The sequence below is a fragment of the Athene cunicularia genome (genome assembly GCF_003259725.1).
Source record: "Athene cunicularia isolate RWA chromosome 6 unlocalized genomic scaffold, athCun1 chr6_part2, whole genome shotgun sequence".
NCBI lineage: Eukaryota > Metazoa > Chordata > Aves > Strigiformes > Strigidae > Athene > Athene cunicularia.
Window position 1 is genome coordinate 557,090 of NW_020799106.1, and position 16,958 is coordinate 574,047.

The 16,958-nt window shown below is 41.0% G+C and overlaps 1 protein-coding gene across 4 annotated transcripts in view; it reads left to right on the forward strand.

Annotated features, from left to right (window-relative positions):
* Positions 1-16,958, forward strand: part of NRG3 (neuregulin 3) — a 204,827-nt gene that overhangs the window by 172,335 nt on the left and 15,534 nt on the right. For all 4 annotated transcript variants that reach the window (XM_026851926.1, XM_026851928.1, XM_026851927.1 and 1 more), the window contains 3 exons: positions 3,488-3,590; positions 8,572-8,698; positions 16,771-16,898. In XM_026851926.1, coding sequence (XP_026707727.1) covers positions 3,488-3,590; positions 8,572-8,698; positions 16,771-16,898 — 358 coding nt within the window. The remainder of the gene's footprint in view (positions 1-3,487; positions 3,591-8,571; positions 8,699-16,770; positions 16,899-16,958) is intronic.

The following is a 16,958-nucleotide window of genomic DNA, read 5'->3' on the forward strand; positions in this document are numbered from 1 at the left end:
GACAGTGGCGTGAGTGCTGGAAGAAGCCTTCCTTTCACGGGTCACCAGGAGTCATTTTGCGTTTCATCATGGTAGCAAATGTGTGAGGGGAGCTTAGGAGAAGGAGCGCTTGAGGCACAAGTTTGCATTCAGTGGGGTGATGTGACAGAGGTGAAGGGAGAGAGACGATTTTGTTGCAGGAATGAAAATAAGAAAGAATCAATAGTGTGAAGAAAAATAGGCGACAGGTGACAGCGCTCCCGGCGCGTGGGGCCTCGCCTGGGAGAACCGGCTGTTCAGCGGGCTTCACCTCCCATGGGAGCTTGTCTTGGCTTTACCTTCCGGGAAGACCTTTCTTTCCATAACTTTTATCAAACAAAACAGTCGGTATCTAAACAGCCTACCATGTTGCTTTTCAGCACTGCGGTCTGGGGGTCTATTTCTGTTGGTATAGGTTATGTGTTTTGTACAATTTGAATGCTTGGTGGAATTTGTGTTCTGTAGCCGTAACACCTCAACTGGATTATCCAGGAATGCCCGTGGTAGTTTTGGGTTTGGTGTTTTTTTTTTTTTTTGTTTTAGCTGAAATATTTTCTTGGCTGCTCATTAAATGAGGAATCTGCCTCCTAGAGTATTTGTTTCAATAGAAGGTAATAAAGGTGATTTACCCCACAGGTAAACATGTGAATGTATGTGAGTAAAGAGAGATTTATCGTCATTTCAGTCACGTTAGATTACCTCGGGAAGTTTGTTTCAGTATGTAAATACACGTATGTATGAGTTGATGCACATCTTCAACTAAGGAGGAGGAATTTTCAGTTCTTTTCTGTGTGTTGAATTTCTACAGATTTCTGTTCTGTGAGGGCAAAAGTACTTTGCAGTCCTTACCTACAGGCTTCTGCCTTATTTAAAGGCTTATTCAATAGACCTTGGCCAGAGAAGATCTCAGCCGTGCTCTCTCTATGTGTTTAGAGCAACAGTGAGGCTGAATCAAGGCAACAGGAGACCTTCAAAGTTTGCAGAGAGAGACAAATTACATTTCTATCAGTAAGAAGGAGGTTTTTTAACAAAAAAAAAAAAAAAAAAAAAAAAAAAAAAAAAAAAAAAAAAGCCGGTGTGGAAGATTAGAGAATGGAAAAATGCTTAACTGAGTATATTTTAAGATGTTGGAGACAAAAAATGGTGGAGTCCAATACAGAAATAAAGATTTAAAGCATATTAAAAAATTAACAGACATGTCTAAGAAATGGAGTAAAGTTAATCAGTAGTTCTTTAAATATGCACTGTACAAAATAAAAAGGAAAGAAAGCATTGATCAGGGTGTTGAAAGCTAGTGACAGGGATTAATCTGACTACACAAAAGACTGAAATCTTCACATAGTTGTTTGAGCAAGATAATATTGTCCGGTCTCTGAATTGCTTTTATCTTGGTAAGATGCATTCTAAAGCATTGCGGACTGACAAAAGACTGTAGCTGCCTGAAACTCACTGTTTCAAAAAAAAAAAAAAAAAAAAAAAAAAAAAAACAACAAAAAGGGGGGAAAAAAAAAAAAAAAGTATTTAATGAGGACTTAGGTTAAAAGGAAAGCAAAATTAATCCTGTTTGTACTCATTGCTTAAATCAGTTTCTGTTAATAAATAGGGGTTTTTAAATTCCGTGCAATGTTTGGGTGATGTTCGTCAGTACGTATGTTGTAGCTGCGGTCTTAGGCGGTAGATGCTGCAGTTGGTATTCGGGCAGGAGAGATAAATTAACAGCCGGGGAACTGGACAGTTCTTTCAGTGTTTGCAATGTGATCGAACTTAACATAAGAATTCAAAACTTGTAGAGATCAGTCCTTTGTGTACTGCAGTGGAAATGGAAGGTGGATAATTGTGTTTACACAGGCTACTAAAAACCAACAGACACAACAGAAAAAGGAAATTAAACCCCAAACCTTTGTTCGTTGCCAACAAAGAGTTACTTGTCTGGATCCAGATTTTATGTGCCGGTGAGGAATGGGCCTAACACTGCTGGACTCAGTTTCACAGCAGTGTTATCAGGATTTCCTTTCCAGATACATTTTAGACATGTAGAAAGTGTAACTTGCTGTATTTGCTTCTTTTTATTTTTAAAACAATATTTTTAAAATACAACTTCTACAATTTCAAAATTAAATGGGGGGAAAGTCAACAGGAGCTGAGGACATTTTGCATCTTAGAAATGGCTTCTGAATCACTGTGGTGTTCTTTGAGGGAGCAAGTAAAAAAGTAATTAAGAAATAAAGATTTGGTACTTGTAATTTTATTTGAAATAGCTTATGAAAAGGGACTGGGACTTTTACAAGAGACAAATTATTATATTTAAGATTCAAACTGTTTCGTAACAGCACTATGATATTAATTCTTAAGAAATTAATAATTAGTACTGATGAGGATACTGCACGTGGCCCTCAGTCATTGTAACACCAGATGGTATTTGATTGAAGTTCCCGTTAGATGAAGATTTTTTTCAGTATTTGCCGAGATTCACCTTGATGTTGTCATACAGTATTTTCTTCTTATGAACCTGAACAGTGCTTGTACTGTGCTTTGATAATCTTACGTGTTGGTGTTCTACCTAAAATACATGAATGAAAATACTGTTTGTTATGTTGCATGTTAGGAGAAACTGATCTTAAAAAAATAACAATCTGTTTAGCATGTTAGCACTTTGGGCTAGAGTAGTTGAAATAATAAAAATAAAATATAACACTTAAGGAGCTGTTGATGAATTAATTCAGTGTGTGAAACTCCAGTTGCCCATCAGCTTCTGGCTGCTGTCATGAATGAATGTTTTCTCTTGTTTTCTTAGAATTTTCTCTTTTTTTACTTTCATTCTGTGCCCTATTTTTAAATTAATTGGAAGATTATGGTTTATTAAGGAAATTTTTTTTTAAATAAAGGGACTCCCATGAAGGCAATATATGGTGCATTGTAGCATGGCAGTCATTGGATTCCATCCAAGTTGATTTAATTAATTTTTTACTGTGGTATGTTATACGTAAGCTTCTAGTACAGGGAATGACATGGGAGTAAAGCACTACAATCACCAGTCAGTCAAAAACCACCTTACATTTTTTGGGTGGTTACAAAAGAACTCTGAATCTTGTGGGACCTTGTGAGAGCTCTGATGGGTGTTTCCTTAAGCCAGAAAAACTCCACGGTTGTAAGGCTCTTATCCTTTCTAAAAAAGCTGAAAAATAACAGGTAGGGCAAAGAAAATGCTAAACTATCCTGATGTTTATTATTACGTATCTCGCAGTGTGCCCTGGAACCATTTTCTAAATCCTCCCTAGGAGGCCAGCGTTCCGTGAGCCTTGTCTCGGTGAGGGTCCAGAGGAGCCTCCATTCTGTGAGGGATTGGCCCGCCCAGACCTCCAGATCTCTCGTCTCTGCCCATCGTTAGTGAAACCACGGTGTGCTGAAATCCACTTTTCCAAGTGCTGTTTTCTGATGCTTTCATAATTCTCACTTTTGCTGTTCACAGAGAGCGAGGAAGTGTACCAGCGCCAGGTGCTGTCCATCTCCTGCATCGCCTTCGGCATAGTCGTAGTGGGCATGCTCTGTGCAGCGTTCTACTTCAAAACAAAGTAAGAGCCTTCCCGTCGCCTCTTTGATATGTAGCTTCTGTACTGGTTACAGCTTTACAATTCCTCCGTTTCTTCACTCCTTTTGAGGCTGTTGCTATCTCTGGACAGGCTAGAACAGCTCCTTGTGGCTACTCTAAGTCAAAAAAAAAAAAACAAACCAAACCCAAAACCGGGAGTACTATGTGTTCTTGTTTCTATTTTCTGATACCAGGAAAGAAGAGATCGTGTCCTTTCCAGTTCTTTTTTTGACAATAATAATTTTGTTTCTTTTACTATCAGTGCAATAATCACTTTCCTCTTTTGAAAATAAAAGTTTAAACATACCATCTCCTTTTTGCATTTCACATCCCTGAATGTCCCTTTTGTTTGTGTATGCTGAAAACAAGTGGGAAGTTAGAAATGCAGAAAAAGTCAAGTTCTCTGTAGATCTCTGTAACCTGTCGGTAATAGTTGTAAACTGCTAATGCAGTTACACAATGAGTATCTGCAGCGCACAAGCACATTAAACTATCCAAGTGTGGTGAAATCATACGTACTAAACGATTTCCAGGTGAAATACTCACTTTCCGCTCTCTTCTTTGTCTTTACAAGGGAGCATTATTTTATAACGTTTATTGTTATGTGTGTAATTCGAGTTGCAGAAGCCTCATAGCAATTACATGCCATGCTTGTCAGTGCACGGTGTCTATAAATATGTTCTGTATGGTTGTCGCCCCTCCATAGCCAGAGCTAATGAGAGAACACACAGCAATATAAATAGTACCTGCATATGGTTAGTCATGGTGGCTGAGCATCGAAAATGTGGGGGTTTGCACTATTTAGAAGTTTGGATGCTTATCTGAATCCTCCTTCTTAGAATTGATTTTAATGTGTAGGAAATCTGATGAGGACTACTTTTTATTTAAAAAGAAAATGGCATTTCTATCAGGAGAAAAAAGAAGTTGGAAAAGTCACCACAGGCCTTTTCCTCCCCCCTTTCTCTTCCCCTCAGGCTTCAGGGAAAGTTTGTGTATGATTTGAGTGCAGGTTCGAGTTGGTTCATGTTTCGTCTGAACAACCCTGTTCTGAAGCCTGGAGGGATTTTGTTTAATGTTCTGTGGAGCTGGCGTATGCAAGTGGTGCTGGCTGGGAGGGTGCTGTGTCGGGGCAGTTGCTCTCTGCGAGCTCCTGGGCTGGAGTGTCAGTCGTGAGCAGACAGCCCTCCTGCCACTGCATCAGCATCTTAGATCTGCAGAAGAAAGAAACTGAGAATAAGGTGTTGCTGTTCTTCTGGAAAGGCTTGCTGAGGAGATGCAGAAAGGCAGAACGGGACTGTCAGTCAGGACATGCAGTCAGCAGCGGAGCACGGGGGAGTGAAAGGTCCCTCTGTTACTCGGCGGTGTCCCTCCTGGTTCTGCACTGGGAGAGCCTTCAAAACACCATGGCTTTGGTGAGGTGGAGAGCTGTGGCTGAAAATAACGAGCAGGAAAAATGCTTCGAGGCTGAACTCACCGCACAGCAGTGCCTCGCATCGCAGCAGGAGGGGGGTTGGGTTTTATCTGCGTTATAAGGATGACAGTTAAGCGTTACTGGGAACAGTTGGAGTGTGCTTATGCCAGATGCTGGGAACTGAAGTTTGAAGAATAATGAGAAAATAATCACCTCCTGTCCAGTCCAGAGGCCTTACCAAACACAGTGACGGTAAGGTACCAACCAACCCCTACCCTGGCTCCATCTGGCAAACTGTCCAAAGGCCACAGTGTCCAGGCTGGGCTGCGTAGAGGCCACGTAAAGCAGCGTCACAACTGTGACACTGGCCGGGGTCTTAGGGGTGTTTTTACACCCAACAAATCTGAAGTGCCTCAGCCCTTACATTGGCTTCTAGGCAGCAGATTTTCAGAAGCTGCTTCGTCAGGCTCTTGATCATGCTTAAGAGTTACCAGAGCATTCCTCCTGCATGGGGGATGATCCCTGGGTTTAATCTGATGTATCAAAAATTTAAAATCTTGCTAACAGCTATAAAAACTCTGCACGGTTGCACCCTTTAAGAAAAAAGTTTCAATGAAGACATTGACACTGACTTTCTTAGTCTGACAATTGCATAATGCAAGCTGCCAGAAATAGGCACTTCCCTATGCACCATTAAATTAAGTCCTCCTTTAATTATCATTCTAAAATTCCTCAGATGCAATTTATTTTAAACACTGAGCCCTTCCAATTATTCCTTTTAGGGTAAAGAAAATTCTGTAAGTGTTAGCAACAGAGAGAGAGTGCAGTGAGTTGCTGCTCTCCATGGCTTAGATCTTTATAAATGACTGGTGACTAGTTCTCGCTGAAGTGACAACACTTCATTGCCAAATATCTCTAAAGTAGAACACATAAGGCCTATTTGTTTTGCAAACAAAAATTATAAAACAAATAGATTAATCAGTGAGTAACTTTGAATTATTAATAGTTTCTAGTTTTATAACTGTGCATCCTATCGTTTGGCAAAATGAATATGCATAAACCTAACATTAATGTTAGGTTGCATGAACATCAAAAAAAATTAATCGTTTGATTGTTTCTCACAGCAAATTACCTTCAGGAATCTCAGCTGTAATGTTAAAGATTGCAGCAGTGAATCTGAATATTCCAGTTTACTTATGTAAGTTTATAGATGTAGAAACAACTCTAAACCCGGCTTCTCTAAATAAATCCAAATTAGAGTTAAAACAATTTGTAATTTCTTTTGTTACTTTCCTGGTTAAATTCCAAGAACATGGTATGTATAGGAGAGATTCCCAAGGCTGATGCTGTGACGGTGTTGCACTGTCATTGTTTGACTTTACGCGAAGCCCTGACTCGAGAGCAGCGGTGGAGCGGCTGGACGTTCCACGGCCCTTGGCGCCCGCACGCAGGTGCGGCCTTTCCAGCAGGGCGTACAGATACTGAGATACGCTCATTTCCTCAGTGTGTGACATTTAGCTGGTCAGAAAATAATTATTCATACAAACTCTAGAGTTGCTTCTACAAATTTCCCCTGGAATTTTATGAGAAGCTAAAGAGTTCATTCTGATGTTTTACAAATTAAATTATTCAAGTTCATCGGTTTCAAAAATGAGTAGACATCAAAAAATGTTTTTAAAAGAGGTATTTCAGATCAACTGACTAACCAATTCAATTTGGCATTATAACCCTTCAGATTATATATCTGTTCATTTGATACTAACTTTACAGGTTGCTTTGGATAAGTAAGAATTTTGAAAAATTTAATAAGTTCCTGTGATTGAGAGATTGTTTCCTCCCCCAGCCATATTCAGAAATCTTGCTAATTATGGGCTCCTACCTGTACTTAAAATGTGACACTTAAATTTCACATTCTTACAATGTAAATTCATTCTTTCGTTTGCCATGCTGTTTCAAAATAAGATGTAAATAGAAAGCATCAGAAATACGTAGAGTTCAAGGTTTGTTGGGGTTTATGACTTGTTTTCAGGAAACATCCTGTAACAAATACCTGCTTCCAAGCAGGTGCTTACAGCTTGATGAATTTAAGCAAAGCTTAAATTGTGCCATGCTGAATGAGAACTAAGGGACTCAAAGGCGGAGGAGATCCCATATATTTATTTTAATACATTAAAAAGTATATTGTTAAAATTGAATCTTGAACTGTGATACTTCTCACTGCTTGCTTTCACACTGAGGGAACTTGTCCTTTCTCACAGTTTACCCCCTTGACCACTTAAGTAATTTTCCTCTGGTTTCTTACATTTTCTTGCACTAGACACAGACTCCACTGAAAGAAGTTAAAATTACTTTTGTACTTCATTTGGTATAAAATTCATTAGCCTGAGTCGAGTAAGATGCTCTCAAACTTGATGATGTCACAAGGCTTTTAACAGCAAAACCACCAGAAATTTTTCAAAATGTTGCTGAAGCTTCTTTGCTAAAATTTCAGATTTCACTATAGAAAGACTTCATTTCCTTTATTCTTACGGACACTTCCCTGAAATCACTTCCCTCTGAAATGTGGCTCTGCGCCAAGTGCCGTCCAAAAGCTGCTGGTGGCACAACACGGGGCTCTGCTGCTGGAGAGTCCTCGGCCTTGCTGGGCAGCTCCCAGAGCCTTTGTAGGCTCACTGCTGGGGATGCCTCTGCTAGGGAGAAAAGGGATAAGGGAATCGAGGAAGGAAAGAATCAAAATAGCACTGTGGAGTTATTTCTTGTGATCATTTAAAACTGACAGTCTCAGACAATGTAGCTTATCAAAAGAATGGAGACTGATAAAAGACCTTAAATATATTTTTCCCAGCTGAGGTATCTGTTGGCATAAGATAAAATAAATATTTAAAATAAAGTTTGCTGCCTCATATCCTCAGTCGAACAGAACTTTAAAACTCAGTTTGTCAGTATAGTGGGGCAGAAACAGAAAGCCTTTATTAGTAGTGCAGTTATCTCCTGAATATTGCAAGTGATTCACCTGGTGGTGGTCCTGGCTCCGACAGGGTGGCTCGTGGCACGGTGTGTCAAAAGCGCAGCCTCAGATGCCTTACTGGTGGGGGGTTCAGGTTTAAGTGTGCAAGCAAATGCTGGTCCATACAGGATACTGGGTTATAGGTCATGTCTAATCAGATAGCAGAAATCTCTGATTCTTCAACACTTTCGATAGCCAACAGGAGCTAGTGCCTGCTGTATTTGCCAAAATCTTTGTTCCAAATCGGAGCAAAATGCTTTTTTTGATATTCAGGCCTACATGCAAGCTATTGTTTAATATGTAATAGATTATCTTACAAAATTCTGCACTAAAACAACTAGCATGCCATTATAGCTATTTTCCTTCCATAATCCTCTCCAGAAAATGACCACTGCTTTGAAATCTTAGACACTAGCGAATTAGCTCAGCTGGGTAATCTAATGCGGCGAAGTTTTGAACAAAGGGAACCGTGGCTATAAAAATATCGTGGCTATAGTAGAGGATCAAACTAGCTCTTTCTTACATGAATTTTATTTCTCTCTGCAGGAAACAAACAAAGCAAATCCATGAACAGCTGAAAGAAACACAGAATAGAAAAACCTACAGCCTAAATGCTTCCAGCATGATGGCAAAGTCAGAGTGTGTGGCACAAAGCCGAGTCCAGCTGCAAAATGTAAGTAATCCTGCCAGCTACAACACTTAATGGCCTGGCTGGGTTCCTGCTGCTGATGGCAGCACATTGCCACGTTGCTATTAGCATCTGAGCAATGGGAACAAGAATTCTCACCTCTTTCATAAAATGTTTTCTATCAGGCCTCTTAATGGAAAACACCAAGCAGGGATTTTTTTCTCAAGTTATTTCAATGGCTCCAGGTACATTTGGTTCATGTTAGACCTTCCTGAGCCCCTAGCTCTGCCTCCAACAGTGGAAATGGCTGTTACAGCTTCTGGCAAGACCTAGCTCATGTGTATGGTTTATAGGTGAAGCGGGTGTCCTTGGTCTTAAGTGGTTTCAAGTCTTCCAATCCTTAATGAACCTGCATGAAAAAAATGTAGAGATTTGTCAGAGTAAATTCAAAATCTAGAACCAAATGTACACGTCTAAACTAGTGCCCAAGGGAAGACTGTGCAGGTGGTCTTTTTCCTGAGTCTTGAGTTAAAGTGGTCTTTGATACCCGAGATTAGTCTGTTCAAACTAAATTTGAAATGCATTTATTCTTTTTCTGTACATGGTTGTGTGTACAGTCCCACAGTCATGAAATGTATAAAGCAGATTTGAAACAACCTGAAGACGACCGATGTATTTAGCCCTGGATGCAAAGTATTTTCCAGTGCTTGTCATTCCCTTCCCCCTGGTCATACATATTTAGTTCTGTCTTATTCTGAACATTGTCTTCAAAACAACTGAGAAGGATCCTGGTAGCAATACAATAGGAAACCATAAAAGATGGATTGAAGCCTTCTAAATGCTTAACTCCTTAAAAAAACCAAGTGTCTTAGATCTGCTTAAAGGGCTGACTACCTTATTTGCTGGATTCCATTGAAACAGTGGGAGTTTAAAAAAAGTGAGCACTCATACCCACTTAGCCACAGATGTCTCAACTCCTGGTTTACGTCAAATTGATGCAGAAATAAGTATAAGCCCTTTTGCCCAGTGCAGCAGAGTCTCCATGCTACGGCAGAGCTGTTGTCGGAACATTTCTTGTGTTCACTAAAAGTTTTGTTTTACAGGAGCACCATTGTGCTCATGATACGGTTTGTTCAGGAAAAATACACTCTTTCAAGGAGGAGGATAGCTCCACTAAACGGACATACCACCGCTGAGGGAGCCGTGTGCGAATACTTGCTTTCTTTTCAGTCCGTTCAGTCATACATCACTGCTAGCGCCTAAGAAAAAGCAGTTGGGAGTGTTGTTGGGTTGTGGTGATGGCAATGACAGGTAAAGTTATAAAGAGCTTTTGTGATCCTTTTGTTCTAACATACGAAGTAGGTCTTGGTTAACACTCAGAATGTGTTCTTTGTCTTTTTCTCACTGTAATTCAGTGCAGTGTTTTGTCAACTCGTCATCACAATGATTTGATGTATTTGATGTCTCCTGAGCAGCCGACAAACATATCCACAAGCTTTATTTAAGTCTTTTGCTTTTGCCATAACAATAGCCCTAACTGCTGAAATAGCAGTTTGTAGATTCCAGATATTAGGGATTGAAAACCATTTTTATTATTTTAATCCAAGTTTGCTTTTCAGCTTTTAGTGCTGTTCAGACTGGCGTTATCAGTGCTGGTAATTAACGCCCCATTTTCTTGTTGTTGTGGCCGCTTGCAAGCAGCTGTTTTCTCCTTGCCGTTAATGTATATTCCCTTTGGGGGCAAAGATACTAAAGAAGAAAAACAGAATGACCTTGTGCAGGATGTACTGTAACAGCGAAGGGTAATAATGGTTTCTATTGTTAGCAAGATTTTAGTGCAGGAATGCATGTAGGCAGTTCATGAAATATTTACAAAACTTGGAAGATTGGAGGGGGGAAAAAAGGGCAGGGGGTATGGGGAGGCAGTAGAAAATAACTTTGAAATGTTATTGTGTAGGAATGGCTAAGTGGCTCCGTCAGAGCCCGGAGGTCTCCCCAGAGCCCCGGTGTAGGTGGGGAGGGCCCGGGCGGCAGCGTGGGGAGCAGAGGGCCCCTGCCACCGCCCTCCCCGGGGCTCCGGGGACAAACCTTACTTGTCTTCATCTCCAGGAGCCAATAAAGACAAATAAATCAAGGTGGTTATTTTCTGGAGACTAGTCCTCCAGTGTGGCATTTTGGTTTGTGTAGTCCTGGAAGCAGTTTCTTTTCCCACTTCAGGGGCTCCTCTTACATGGGAGAACTGCCCCGTGTGTTACCTTTCTCTCTTTCACTAAAAGGTTCTCTCATATTTTTCTCCTGACTGTTTTGAAGGGACCTGGTGATGCTTCCTTCAGGTTTTTCATCCTGCTTCTGTAGAGAAGAGTAGACAGCTGTGGACCTGAGAACAGCTGCGTTCCTTGCTCTTGGTGGCCATTCTGATAACCTCTGTTCTGAACGAGCCATCACCTTTTCACTCAGAGGTTGCTGCATTTAGCAAAGGATGCATGGATCTCTCCAAATGCTCCGTTGCTCTAGAAAGAGGTTTTACTGATTTCCCGAGACCCAGGGTATAGCATAGTGTGTCAAGGGCTTTGTGGCTCTAAGGAACTTTACCATTCCCAGTGAAGTATTTTTTCTCCTCATCATTCCTGCTTTCCCTTTTTACTCTTGACTGGACTTCAGGGGTTATTTTTCATTATTTATTTTCAAAACCAATTTTGAATCTTTTTTTGAATGAAAGAAGCCATGTAAATGTATCAAAATTGCTGTTAACAGAAAAACTGCACACTGCCTTTATGAACCTAGTATTAAAATGAATTACAAATTTGCACTTTATTCTAGCCTAAGTCATTATACTTGCAGCTGTTTGCATCACTACAGACTGAAAAGGACTTTAGACCTCAGTCCCTGTGATATCCCACCTCTGTGCCAATTAAAGCCTCTTTACAGGAGTTTGATTACGAGACCCGTATACATGGTTGAAAGGTCTGAATGTTTGCCTTTAAAACACTCTCCATTTGTACCAGAAATCTCCTACTGCATCCTAGACTAGAGGTTACCCTGCAGCAATCCTTATTTCAAAAGGCAGCATTCAAGAAATGGATTTGAATTGTTGGTTATTCCCCCAAGCTCATTAAACACCCATATGGCAGGATTGCTCTTTCAGATGTGGATATTCCAGTTTAAGCAACAGGATATTCAAGAAAAAAACTGTAGCTGGCCAACTGGCCAACGTAAGCTCTTTGGAATACTCCCTTCATTTAGCAGTTACTCTCTTTGGGGTTTTGCCCTCTGATCAGCAAGGTAAACACAAGCGAGGAAGCATGGGCACATCCAGCACCGCCCATCCGAGCCCCAAGGCTGAGGAGGAGCACGAGGAGAGTCGGGCACTGAAGTTTAAATGTGAGGCCTCCCTGTCATTTGCTGTATTACGGGGAATAAAGCTTCTTGTCTGCATTGACAGTGTTTTGAAGTATCATGTGCTTTTCCTTTCCACACTCAAACACATGATGTCTCCTCCCTTCCTCTGCTCAGCTGTGATTCTTTAAAGTTTAAAAAAAAAAAAAAAAGGGGGGCGGGGAGGGAGTTCGGTTTTGTCAGGACAGCTGTATTCTCTCTGAACTCCTGCTGCTCATAGCTGGTCGCTGTGTTCATCTGGGCCGAGTCTGTTTCTCTCGGTACCAATTCCATTAGTTTGGTAGGGATACAAATATACAGATGAAAAATACTGTATACTGGAAGCAGTATTCAGAAAGAACTGTTTGAGCACAGCTCCTGGTATTTGTCCTGAATCTCCTTCAAGTCCACTGCTTTTTCCAAGTACTCGGAGGACAACACCCTTAATTTCTTGCTAGTTTTTCTAGCATCTTGGATTCGGATCTAATAAACTGGTAATCTTGGTATAATTCTTCAGGCAGGAAGAGACTGATGTGCCGGGTTTTAATACAGAATCTTCGAGGGACACAGAAGATTCAGATTTATTTCACCTAACGCATGAATCTTAGGACTTCCTAGTGCTACATACCCCTTCCCAACGAGATTATATTATCTTCAGGAGAGATTTAGCCACGCTCCTCCACGAGACTGCAGCAAAAGGTTCAATGTTCTCAAAGGCAAAAGGAAGTAAATTGTCATCCTTAGCTGCCCCTCGTAGGAAGACAAGTGCTCTGTGCCCCCTCATACATTGTGCGAGGGGCAAGAGGGGGTGTTGTGGCCCTCCTGGTTCTCTGTAGTTCACGTCTTCACAAGCCTTAACTGTGCTCCCGATTACTAGCTCCTTTTTCCACCAACACTAGAGGTTTTCTTTAAATTCTCATAACTTGACAAATATGCAACAACAAGGAAAAAAAAAAAAAAAAAAAAAAAAAAAAAAAAAAAAAAAAAGCAGCTGAAGCCTTGCTGTTCCTTTAGTGACTCTGAGTGTTGTCAGGGTTGGTTTAAGTGGTCCTTTTCACCTCCGTGGATTTTATTACCTTTTTCCATAGTACAAAGTGGCTCTGTATATTCCCCATCACTTTCCCTCTGAGGTGGTTAATATGCTTTTCGTGCGGTAGTGTGTGGTTTCACTTTTCACTACACTTGTTTCTAAGAGCTTGCAATCATTAGCTTCAGGTTTCTGATATTCATATAGAAAGGGGGGGGAAAATGCTCTTTTTGTGTCTTGTTGCTTTTTGTTGATAGTAGGAAATAAATCATTTTTAGTCACTGTGATAGAAATTGAATTAATACATGTTGAGAAACAAAGACACTTAAATCTTTTAAAAGATGACTGTGTGGTTTTGCCTGAGTTACGATGTGATTTATCAGCTGAGATCAAGAGCAAATTCCCTATTTCTGTATCGTGTGACTACTTAGAACTGCCAGAATAGACAAACTTTAATTTGCTGGCCTCTGTCTAGAGCCAGTGCTGGCAAGAAAACGTATAGAGCATATGGGCTGTAAGGATGTTAAATATACCACCTGATGGGCTTTGTGCAAGGTCAGCCCGTCCAGGAAAATCACTGGCACCCTCTCTGAATGTAATTCAGAGTTGACCCCTTTGTCTTCTCAGTCCTTTCTGAAATAGGATCTCCATATCACCTCTCTTCCAGTGCCACATGTGTTTCTGGACTTTTTAAAAAAAAATTATTTATTATTATTATTGTTGTTGTTGTTAATTATCATTATTATTATTTTGGGAAAACCACTGAGAAGGAAGAGCTAAGAAAAGCTGGGGAGAGGGATGGGTGTTTTGTTTTGCATAATACTAGGAAGACAGTGTCATTCTGTAGCACCTGAGTGGCATTTGTTATCCGTGGATCCTACATTTTGGAGCAAAGAACAGAAGGCATGGAGCAGGGGTGTCATTTGCTCGCAGTTGTACAGTGGGTCAGTGGCCGAGGCTGATTTCTTGTCTCCTGGCCCAGGCTGCCTTTGCAGATTTACCCAGCACTAACTAGGGGGGGTAGAATGTTATTGTCAAAGAGTTGAGTAATTGTACATAACAGATTATTCTCTCCATGAAACCGTGAAAAATGAAAATTTGCAAAATGGTTTATTTTTAAATGCTAGAATTGTTCTTTAATTTATTTAGTCATATGCATCAGCATTTCTCAGTAATTGCTCAAACAAGCACAAATAATTAAGCAAGAAGACAATAAAACCATAAAAAACCAAATAATACAGATAAGCTTTCAGTGATGCTTTCAACCTACCGAAAGAGCCCTTCAAAAGTGTTTCACAGCTTATTCTCCACCGTTGCTGAGTATCCAGCAGCTCACAACAGTCAGAGGGCTCTGCGGAGCTCAGCCCAGGCCAGAGCAGGACGGGCTATGCTGGGGTACACTGGGGAGTGATCCTGTACCGTGCCTCTGGGGGCACCAACTCAAACTGCTGTAAATTCCCCACAGAAATCTGAAGGTATTTTTGTACAGAGAGCATCTCAGAGAAGGGATGCGGCACCTACGGTTAAGTAAAGGAGAACAAACCCAGCTGTGTTTAAACCTATTGAAACGTATGAATAATGTCATAATAAGTTCCATTGCATCGTTCAGATTCTCTGTGTTCACACCCTCAGTATAAATTGTGATTCACGTTTTCATGCAATTAACGTTATGTGGTAATTGGTAAGTGGTGTGTCTGAAAATGGTGTGAAAGAAGTGTTGGGTTGGGGGGAAAAAAATACCCTTTGCAGGCCGTGCAGGGTGTTGGACCCTCAGCAGAGCTTGCTAGTGAACATCAGAGCAGGGTCCGGTTCTCCTCAGCTGTGGTGAGGAAGGGCTCCGCAGCCCACAGCGCCTTGGCCAGGGCTGCAGCCAAAGGCAGAGGTTCTCTCCAGCTACCGGCACCGTTCACCTTACAGGCCGCTCGGACCCTCAGTTCAGTATCGTGACCAAACATAAAAAAGGGCAGGAATAGTTTCCTAGCACTAACAACCCATTCTTTACATAGCTCAGATTGATTTATTCAGGTCAGAAATCAAAGACAGATTCATTTCTGCAGCTGGCAGGATAACTATTAAAGTTTAAAATCTTCACAGACATGAGTCCTTTAAAAATCGTACTGCTGCCCGAATATTTTATCTACGGCGTTTACAAATGACAACTGAGATCAAGGTAGCTGGAAGAAGAGTGGAATATGTTTCTTATCGTTCCAGTTGTATTTATTTCATGCGTGCGGCAGCATTTTGCCTGTTGTCGCTCTCAGCTTTGCCTTAGAAGCGCGTGGTCTTGGCCCCGTTTATGTGGGTATTTCACACAACAGTAAGAGGGCAAAGAGCATGGGAGAAAAATTAGAAGATCTCTGATTTTATCTATAGAAATCAGTCATGAGAAGTCTGAGTAGGTGGACTAAAATTGCATGTAACATATTTTTAAAAGAGTAATCTCGTATGACTTTGATTTTCCTGAAGTCTAGGGAAATATACATAAGTGAGAATCAGAAAATGATTCTGTATTTTTAAGGAGTTGCTCGTCTTTTGTTAGACAACAAAATAATTATGAAGAACTGTGCTTTGAAACAGATCTTACTGTCTTTTCCACAAATGATTATGCTGTTGTATCAGAGCATGGCATTCTTTACCACTGTGGGTTTTTTTATGTTATTATTCATTTGTATTTTCTTTCTGAAATATTTAATCATGTAATAGCTTCCACAGTTCCAGTTTATTGCAAAGATAACATGGATATCTAGGTATCTAGTACTAAAAATACAAACTCAATACATTAAAAATGGATTAAAGAAAAACAGACCAATTAGTTTTAGTGCAGGTCATTGTAATGCAACATAAAAAATCTGCAGAGTATTTTTCATACCTGAGTGGAAATGTGGGTTAACCTCTCACATCTCTGAGATATTGCCTAGTAACCACTAACGACACTGATTATTCTTTCAAGCCAAAACGCAGCTTTTTTTTTTTTATACTTTGACTTTCTGGCTCGATTCAGGACCAGAGACACATGTTTTTCCGAATTTCCAGTTGAATCACAAAGCAAGAAGAAGGAAATCTGTTCCTGTTCCTGTTCGGTGTCTGCTTTACAGACCTTTGTGTCTCCCTGTGTGGAGGGATACTGCCCTACGCCGACAACTGTCACAAGAAGAATTGTGTTGACCCTGTTCTCACTAGCACAGATACTCCCAGGTCAAAAGTTTCAGACTTGCTCAGAAGGGATATCTGGCCCTATGGATAGGATTCAAATACTGTTCTTACTTACCTGATGATACACGTGCTGTTTCAGTTTGGGTTTCATGGTGACGCACACTGATCAAAGCAGCGTTTGACTGGAATCACCAAAGGACCCAAGCAGTTGCCAGCCATCCTCCGAGGTGCATTTGGTGATCTCGGTCTCTGCAGGGACAGGCGCAAAGCCAGGCTTTTGGTCAGAGGGATCAGCGTTCCCTGTCGTGGGCAGAGCAGGCAGTCGTTTTCCTACTAACGCAGATCGCAGCGCTCTGATGGGGAGAAGGCAGTGGGGATAAGGAGTACCGGCACTTTCCGCTGTGTAAACAATACGGAATGAATGTATTACTGGCAGTGCCTAATTTTAATTTATATATGCATTAGAGAACTTTTTACCCTGCTCCAGTATGAATTCTGATTGAATAGCACCAACAATGTACTTCGCCTTCTGTGTATTAATTATTTTTATTCTCTGCCACAGTATTCAAAATCAGATAGGCATCCTGGGCCGATTCTGGACAAAGTTATGGAATCTAGTTTTTCAGGCCCGCAGTCTTTCCCAGAGGCCTTGTCTCCTGACAGAGGAACCCAGCCCAGCCGGCAGCCCAGGTGAGCAGGGGGGTGCTGGAGGTGTGGCGGGGCCGGGGGTGTCCGCAGGCCGGGGGGCGC